Genomic DNA, 10,273 nt, shown 5'->3' with positions numbered 1-10,273 from the left:
TCTCAAGACGACCTAAATATATCCAGTCTCACCTTGTTGTTTTGCTAACCTCTAGCCAGGGTATAAGTTGATCTTCTCTGGTGTTTGAGCCAGAAACTGAAGTCTTGGCAGACTCTAAACCTCCATGAGAAAATATATATATCTTTTTTTTTTACCCCCCCCCCCCCCCATTGATTTCTAGTGCAGTTCCAACTCAGAACCCTGATATACTGTAGATGGTTTACTGGTATCTGGTTATCTGTCCTCTGGAGCAAAAAATCTGTTCTGATAAATCCCTTTGAGAGAAGATAGTAAATGGGTAAAAACTGATCCAAAAGGCCATTCCAAAATCCAAAGTGTTCCCTAAATTATAGGAACCAGAGTTTCCAGCGACCATGCTTTTTGGACTCTGTCTTGGACTTGCGTTTGGGGGTTGAGGTGAACACCTCGTGGGGGTAAGGCAGAGCAGGGTATTGAGGGTCGTCCAAGGGGCACAGTCTCTTAATCAGGGGCTGTAATTTGTCCTCCTGCTGCTTGAAGTCCAGCTCCACACTGCAACACACACACAAAAAACTATCGCATTGGGTTACAGTAACACATACAAACATACAATAAAACACAATATTAATTTATTCTTGTGGGGGATAAACCGGATGTAAATGTATGAATTCTACTGGTAATTCTACTAAATACTTAGAGAAGGAAAATACTACAATTTGAAACTGTGGAAGGGTGGTTCAATCCTATTTAAGTTTTAGTTTTTAGACTACCAGGATTTAAGAGATTAAATTACATTCAAACCAATCTTAATTGTGGGTATCACAAATTTAACATGAATGACGCAGCTCAAGTATGAACCATGACTCTGCACAATCTGGTACATTGAATTTTGATCCCATAAAAGTTATGTTAAGTTAATAATAGGATGCAAGAGTACTGCCAAAACGCCGGCATTCAATTTGTCTGTTGATAATCCAGGGCAGTTGCTAGCCATAGGCTCCAGATGGGTTGTCGGGGGAGGGCACAGTACAGTCTGATAATTCTAGCAACACAAATACATTCCTTTGATGCTGAAATGTACTGAGTGTGAAATCAGACAAATGTAAACAGCCTGCACATCTGTATGTTTTAGTGCATAGTCATGATACAATATGTCCGTTGGGATATGGGTCATTTCTGGAGTCTGATTTCCTCATCCGTTCCTGTAATCCCTGGCTGGCCATCATCTGATTCCATTCGGGCACCGAGGTTGAACTCACAGATTAAATCTCTGACTGTTGGGAGAAGCAGCTTAATCCCAACCAAATGAAATCATTCGGAACCCAAGCAGACCCAGACGTACTACAGCATAAGCGAAGGACATATTATGCATTAGTACACATTGCGTATTCCCCATCTATACAGCTATTGATTAAGTTCATCTACATGTATGTACAGCATTTATGTATCATCTTTGTCAGAATACTAGCTTGGAATGAGTCAAGTATGAATCATACTGTCATACTTGCCAGCCCATTTAATACATGTTGACAAAAAAGATTGCCACAAAGTCATTATATTACCAATCCTCTGCCAACTTAATAAAAAAAACAATTTCTCTGAAGATTAAAATGTAAGGTTGTACAGCAGTAGAAGTAACAATAGCAATAGTAGCAGAAAGTTTCATTTTTATAGCATGAACCTTATCACACAATGTTGCTGATCATTGATACGTTGTTTTATTGAAAGCATAGAATGATTTGAAGTGGCATATTTCTGCCAGCCAAACACATGGAAGGATAGAGGAAGAGCCAAACTTGCTTAAAGGACATTAAACCCTCCAAGGTCAAACATAAGTCTAGACAGCTTAGGCAGCCAGATGAATGTACAAAGCCCTGTTCAGCTCTGTTCAGATTCACCGGCCTGACAGGCAGTCCAATTCGTTTTCTGAAGGCGATGCTCTGCTTAAAGTGACAGAATGAATCTTAGTAACTATCCTTACCCTTACGATAAGTGTCAGTTATTCAACTCTATTACAACCTTCAGAGAAAACGGTACAGGGTGCCAGAGAGGAATTTGGCAGTGCAGAAGATTGAATCAATCAATAAAGGTCTGATTATATGAATATAAACTTGACTATGAATACTATCTTGAATGTATTCAGTTAATTAACCCCTGAGAGTCGATTGACGCACCAGTGCGTCAGTCTAAATTACATAACAAAAAATCCCCATCAAAATCTGTCAATTTAAGCTAGAGATATCTGTTTTTTTGCATAGGATGTGTCTCAATCCACCGCACAACCGCATCTGCGGTGACAGGCAGAGCCAGAGCGGTGTTTGTCAGACCATGAGACATCTGCGGTGACAGGCAGAGCCAGAGCGGTGTTTGTCAGACCATGAGACATCTGCGATGACAGGCAGAGCCAGAGCAGTGTTTGTCAGACCATGAGACATCTGCGGTGACAGGCAGAGCCAGAGCGGTGTTTGTCAGACCATGAGACATCTGCGGTGACAGGCAGAGCCAGAGCGGTGTTTGTCAGACCATGAGACATCTGCGGTGACAGGCAGAGCCAGAGCGGTGTTTGTCAGACCATGAGACATCTGCGGTGACAGGCAGGGCCAGAGCGGTGTTTGTCAGACCATGAGACATCTGCGGTGACAGGCAGAGCCAGAGCGGTGTTTGTCAGACCATGAGACATCTGCGGTGACAGGCAGGGCCAGAGCGGTGTTTGTCAGACCATGAGACATCCCGAAAACTGGTCTTCTCGCGAAAACATCTGTAGCATGCGTCCAAACGGTTCGACCTACAAACTATGGAAAGGGGAGACTCTCACGAACACTATGGTATTCTCCGCTTTGCTCTACAACCCCCACATGTGTCACACAACTTGCCTGAAGGTAACCGGCACTAGTTTGATAAAAGAAATGGAAGTATGAAGGTAGCTTTGTGCCTACCCCCTTTATTTTTTTGTGTGTAAAAAATATACATTGTATATATGTATTTCCAGTTTATTTTATTTTATATCTCCTAGAATTATGACAAACACTTCAAAACCTTGTTTCTTATGATTGATTTTTTATGAAATTGTTATTCAGTTTCTATCGGTTTTTATCAAATACTTGTTTAATATTTTTCTTGGGACACCTACATTTCCAATCAAATATCGAAATAATACATAGTATGACCATCTGAAAACAATACCATATAACCCCCCCCCCCCCTCCCCAACATCTTAGACTATAAGGAATTAATATCTGACCTTTAACCCCAAAACATAATTGTGACATAATGAGACCACTTAAATTACACAGTATGTGCCAGCACACACCTCTGTTACGTGTTGTCGAGATTTGGAATGGGCCTTTATATCCTCAAAAGGTTCTACAGCTGCACCAATAAGAGCATCTTGACTGGCTGCATTACTGCTTGGTATGGCAAATGCACCGCCCTCGACCGCAAAGTGCTACAGAGGGTGGTGCGGACAGCCCAGTACATCACTGGGGCTGAACTCCATGCCATCCAGGACCTCTATCATTGCCAAAGACTCCAGCCACCAAACCCCATAGACTGTTCACTCTGCTATTGTCTGGCAAACGGTACCGGAGCGGCTCTCTGACCAAGAGGCTCAGAGACAGCTTCTACCCCCAAGCCATAAGACTACTATATAGTTAATACAATGTTTACCCAGACTATCTGTACTGGTCCTATCTTGTGCTGACTCTTTGCACACTCACAAGACTATATATACACACTATACACACAACTCTCACACAATACCCACACACATTCACATACGCACATACGCACACACATAGCATACACATGCATAACACAAACACACATGCACACACTCATACATACACACGCACTTTTTCACTCATCATTTGCTGCTGTTACTCTGTTCTCTATTTTACTCTTATTATTATCTATCCTGACGCCTAGTCACTTTACCCTGCCTTTATGTACATATCTACCCCAAGTACCTTATTATTATCTATCCTGATGCCTAGTCACTTTACCCTGCCTTTATGTACATATCTACCTCAAGTACCTTATTATTATCTATCCTGATTCCTAGTCACTTTACCCTGCCTTTATGTACATATCTACCTCAAGTACCTTGTATCTCTGCACATTGATCTGGTACTGGTACTCCCTCTATATAGCTCCACATTGATCTGGTACTGGTACTCCCTCTATATAGCTCCACATTGATCTGGTACTGGTACTCCCTGTATATAGCTCCACATTGATCTGGTACTGGTACTCCCTGTATATAGCTCCACATTGATCTGGTACTGGTACTCCCTGTATATAGCTCCACATTGATCTGGCACTGGTACTCCCTCTATATAGCTCCACATTGATCTGGTACTGGTACTCCATGTATATAGCTCCACATTGATCTGGTACTGGTACTCCCTGTATATAGCTCCACATTGATCTGGTACTGGTACTCCCTGTATATAGCTCCACATTGATCTGGTACTGGTACTCCCTGTATATAGCTCCACATTGATCTGGCACTGGTACTCCCTCTATATAGCTCCACATTGATCTGGTACTGGTACTCCATGTATATAGCTCCACATTGATCTGGTACTGGTACTCCCTGTATATAGCTCCACATTGATCTGGTACTGGTACTCCCTCTATATAGCTCCACATTGATCTGGTACTGGTACTCCTTCTATATAGCTCCACATTGATCTGGTACTGGTACTCCCTCTATATAGCTCCACATTGATCTGGTACTGGTACTCCCTGTATATAGCTCCACATTGATCTGGTACTGGTACTCCCTCTATATAGCTCCACATTGATCTGGTACTGGTACTCCCTGTATATAGCTCCACATTGATCTGGTACTGGTACTCCCTCTATATAGCTCCACATTGATCTGGTACTGGTACTCCCTCTATATAGCTCCACATTGATCTGGTACTGGTACTCCCTCTATATAGCTCCACATTGATCTGGTACTGGTACTCCCTCTATATAGCTCCACATTGATCTGGTACTGGTACTCCCTGTATATAGCTCCACATTGATCTGGTACTGGTACTCCCTCTATATAGCTCCACATTGATCTGGTACTGGTACTCCCTCTATATAGCTCCACATTGATCTGGTACTGGTACTCCCTGTATATAGCTCCACATTGATCTGGTACTGGTACTCCCTCTATATAGCTCCACATTGATCTGGTACTGGTACTCCCTCTATATAGCTCCATTATTGTGCATTTTATTCCTCTTGTGTTACTATTCATGTAATTTATTAACTGCATCGTTGGGAAGGGTTCGTAAAACAAGCATTTCACTGTAAAGTCTAAACCCGACGTCCTTGGCGCATGTGACAATTTTATTTTATTTCACATTGCTCAGTAGCAACACACAAAGAACAGAGACCAGCTTGTTACTTCCATCAAGACTGAATTGCCACAACATTTGAAACGAGTTGCACGCTTTGTATATTTGCAGAAGACGTGCCCTTGTTTCACAGTATTTTTAGAGCCATTCTAAAAGTTCACCATCTATGGGCTCTTGTTGATGCCAAGCTTTCGCTAGAGAACAGCAGAAAAGACAACAGCGCAGCACACTATGGAATGGTCTTGGCACTTATTAAGCAATTAATCACTTGGCAGAGAGCTGCAATTACTGTATGCTGTGGACAATTGGCTCTGCAGGGAGCCTGAGGCACGCTGTACTGTGCGGGTGGTCCTGGAGAGCAGGTGACTGAGTAAACAAAGACCACAGACCTCAAATCATCTGATGGGCCAAAAGATCGGGACGGCTAAAGACAGGGTGTATCATTTTCCACCATTCACAAGCAGATGAATCATCTGTTTAGCTACGGTCTGGGAATAGCTCTGTCTGTGATCACTGGTGCCGGATTGTTTAGCTGGAGTGAACCCTGTTTAATGATTGTTCTGTATGGGAGGGAGGTGATGCCTTCTATACCCTCTCACTGTCTCCCTTCACTGGTTGGTTTCCACTTCAAACCACATTACTTTACCATTACTGTACGTTTGATTTTTTATTCACGATTGAGCGTCTGTGAAATGAAGATTCAAATGCTTTTGATATTTTCTCCCCTTCCAATAGCACTTTCAGGATATTATTGTACACGGCTTCCTATTTGTCTCTCCTTCTGGGCTATCTACATGTATTGTATAGGCCTAATGTTTCCCCCAAACAAATCCAACAAATTGTACTTCAATTGGTTTATTGATTTAAATCACCAGAGTACAAATGACTTGAAACCACTGAGCATATTTCTCTTTGACTGACGAGGGGCCATTTTGATAGAGTGCCTTTATTGTTAAAAAGCCAACTAAGGTCCAGCTCTGTTTAATGGTTGACTGGCTTACAATAGCATAGTCATGTCCACACACAGACTGAGAGCCATGTACTTCAATGAACACATCGATACTCCAAGTTCTCTCAACACCAATGAAACACCTGCATCTTCCTTAACAGCATGGGGCATAAGAGCTAACCTAATTAGCTACTTGCTCTTATGAGTAATTGAATGACATCTTCATCAAACCCAATTTACACAACCAGGAACTGTATTAGTACTGATTTGTTAAGCCATTATTAGCCTCAAATGTAATAAAACATCTGTGCAAATAAGATTAAACTCTCCCCTTTTAGTAATCTTATTCTTGTACCTATTAGGCATTATGAACACTGAATGATCACCCATTCAGTGTGGGTGTGCATTAGAAAGCAGGCGACTCCTTGTGTTCCTTTGGTATGGGATACGGGCAAAGACCCCACATTGTTTACTGTTGATGTTACTGCAGAGCCAGACTAAGTGGTCTAAGCTCCAGAAGGACATTAGCATGGGAACTGTAAGGAGCAGAGGCTAGAAACACTGGGCCATAATCTATCTCTTCGTCCACTGTTTTCTCAGGGGCCCGCTTAGACTACTTTTCTGCGGTCAAATGTATTTTTTTGCATTTGTTTCCCCAGCCTGCTTTTCAATGGGATGTGATGTGACTGCAGTAGTGGGGCATTTATGCCCTCTCTCATCTCCATCCCTCCTCCTTCTCTCTCTCCAATCTCCCTCTCTTTCTTTCTCATCTCCTCCTCTCTCTCTCTCTCTCTATGCTTTGTTTGTGTCCTATTTGTATCAGTAGCAGTGATGCATGGGATGCTGCAGTATACAAGGGGGAGGGGGCTGGGAGTGTCGGTCGGGTGTTGAATTCTGGGTAGGGCTTGTAGATTGACTATCTCAGCTCAACTGAGCACCAGCAGGAGCCCAAGCCCTGGATTTATTAGCCATATTGGTACTGTCTTGCTGTTCGGAATTAGAGGCCACATCGCCGCGGCTGCTAATCTTGGCAATGAGCAGTTACTGTCCAAGTCTGAGGAATAATTGGCCTTTTGGTTCAGATTTTGTTTCTTCTTGGCTCTTTTAAATTCTTCTCACTGTAGCCAGGCCAGCTCATTAAGTGAAAGGGCTGAGTGGCGTGCCCAGCAAGGGGATTACTGGTGCCCTATGAACACTTTGAGTCACCAGCACAGGCCCTGGCAGAAATAACAAACCTGTAGAATATACTTTACCGTATGTTCAAGTCCAAGTTTATGTCGGATATCTAGTTTTATCCACATAGCTAGCACTGAAAGCCACGGTCATAACTTAACAGTTCAAGATATCAACAAAAATCTCTGAAAAGAAAGAATTGCAAAAAAGGAATGGTTAAACACATACACTGTAAAACATGATAGAAGAAAAAGGGTAAACACCCGAATCATCGTTCAACCGCCTGACTTTGATAAATACCTTCGGTGTGACACATCACTCAATTCAGTCTGTAAATAAACAAGATCGAGGAAGGAGTATCGTAGAGAAAAAAACTGAACTATATCTATTTGCAAAGTTTTGGGATATATTTACTGCTATTTGCTTTGGCAGAGACAGATCGTGCTTGATAGATATTAGTCTTGCTTGCAAATTGCTGTTATGTCCTACTCAAGGAAAGTAAAACAACAAAAAAAATGTGGAGATGCACAATTTAGGAACGATGAGCTGAAAAACCTGTTTACCACAGATGGAATTATAGTAATTTATTTTGTACACGTTCCACAAGCCTTCTTCTAATAACAAAATGGATAATTTGTATTGACTTGTCATAGAACGGCTTTGTTTAGAAATGTTACATTCCGGCACTTTCAGTGAAAAACGTATTTCCCTTGTTAGGGATTGTTGAGAACCTTCTATTGATTATCTCAAGTTTTGAACAGAATTATCATGCATTCCTGACCTGGGTCTTTGTGAAGCTGATCAGGGCATTGATAAAGAGCTTTATAATTGTCCTTCATGATGAAATTGGGTAGTGGACTGTGGATCTATCTCCGTCCGTATGTCCGTTTGTCCGTTCGTACGTTCGTCCGTCCGTTCGTACGGTAGTCACATGTTATATCTCACAATTTTGACGAAACTTGGTGAATGATGCGTCTTGCCATAGAGAACCGGCAAATACAAAATTGCACTGATTGGTCCAAGGCGGGATCTATAGTAATTAACTGAAATTTGTTAGTCACACGCAATATCTCAATTGGCTCAATCATTCGTGGAAGACAACATGTTTACTATTTCATCTTTCCGTCTCTATCAGAACAGTTCTCATTCTGTGCCTATTATGCTTCCTGGCTGTATGCTTTGTAGTTTAGTGTTTGTTTGCCTCTGTACAGGATGCTGAATCTCTGACCCTATAGTGTTTATGATGTAATGTACTGTAATGCATCTGCAGTTAGTAAACAGTAAACGATCTGCTTTCTTCCATGTGACTTAAATAGATATCAAGCACCACTTCAGGATCTCGATTACAATCAACGTCTACTGAAACAAAGCCATTCAGAATTCATGTAACATCTTTACATTTCGCCAACCAAGGTTCATGAATAAAGCAGCACATGTGTACATATTTAGGCCCTCTTGGATGATGATGAGAATGGACACGAAAAAAGGAACATGTCGCAGCTTATTCAGTAGTAATCCGGGAATTACAAGTGTTTCAAGACATCTTCTTTTTAGTACATACATTCCACATCCCCAAAGGACATTAGGCTATCCACACCCGTTTTACCCATGTAAATATTTCTATTTCAGTCTGGCTCTCAGATCTATGCTTTATGATTCATCTGTTTAGTTGTTGCACGTTCTGACATGCATTCCCATATTAGTATGGGAACTGTGTATATTTCATGTAATCCTATAATCACATCACACCTAATGCATATAGCATCACAAACGAGAAGGAGCATTCTAGTTAAATCATTCCAACACATCAACTACTGTAATCACTTTGTTAGCACACAACAGCTCATACATACACTAATTACATTACATGGGTTGTAAATCCGGAAGACAACAATGATAAGCAATGTGACTCATAGCAGAAATCGGGGTATGAATTGAATCATTTGTAGTCCTCTTTCATGCCGTACTGGTCCTCAATTAGATACTGTACTAGCAAATGTGCATTGTCACAGGAGTTATCTCAGATCATAGATCATCGCTTGAGAAAATGTAACACATTTCTCATGAGACTATGTTGCAGGAAATTACACATAATTACATTAATGATTCTTGCATGTCAGTTCCTTCAATCTGACACCATGGCTGTTAAATTATGCATTCTTTATGCAATGATGATGCATTCTTTATTCTTTATTAAATAAAGGTTAAATAAAAACAGGGGTGTATGTATTACTACTGTTGCAAAACATTTCTTAAACTGAAGCAAATGGAACGAAACAGGGAGTGACCTTCCTGAATTTGCCCAATAAAAACTCCTGTATTCGTTGCAAAACCCAACTGGTTGCAACTGTTTGGACTAATGATTAACACCCCAGGGATGAACAAAAAAGTAGGCTTTGATTGGATGAGAACATTGATTGACACGGAATCGATTAGGTTAAGATGGAGATGAACATCTACTAATTGGAGACAAGAGTGAGGTTGTTGGTCAAAGTTAGATGTCCCCTCAGCCAAAGTAAACAAACGTATGCTGTTTTGTCATTGAGTAAAGCGGATGTACTTATGCATGAGTTGTTTACGAAGACGACAATAATGAGTGCAAAAAATGAACATGAAAAGACTTGTATTTTTAGAAATTGGTTCACTTTTTAAATTTAGAACTCTGCTGCAGCAGTGCTTGTTGTGGTGTTTATTTGCGACTCCATGACCTCACAAACCCTGCTATCTGATGTTTTCCCCTGTGAGCCTTTCTCTGGCTGCAAGGCTAGAACAGGCCGTACAGCTGAAGAAGCAGTTTGCTGGCACACTAGGGTACAAC

General features: G+C 41.3%; 1 protein-coding gene across 1 annotated transcript in view; it reads right to left on the bottom strand.

Annotated features, from left to right (window-relative positions):
• insyn2a (inhibitory synaptic factor 2A) overlaps positions 1–10,273 on the bottom strand; it is a 28,541-nt gene that overhangs the window by 1,474 nt on the left and 16,794 nt on the right. The window contains exon 4 of the mRNA XM_090240696.1: positions 33–531. Within this exon, the coding sequence (XP_090096822.1) occupies positions 348–531 (184 nt within the window). The 3' untranslated portion in view covers positions 33–347. The remainder of the gene's footprint in view (positions 1–32; positions 532–10,273) is intronic.

This window comes from Oncorhynchus mykiss, chromosome 1 (genome assembly GCF_057628025.1).
Source record: "Oncorhynchus mykiss isolate SJ-2025 chromosome 1, ASM5762802v1, whole genome shotgun sequence".
NCBI lineage: Eukaryota > Metazoa > Chordata > Actinopteri > Salmoniformes > Salmonidae > Oncorhynchus > Oncorhynchus mykiss.
The sequence above is the reverse complement of the archived record's forward strand: the minus strand, read 5'-3'. Positions and strand labels throughout refer to the sequence as shown.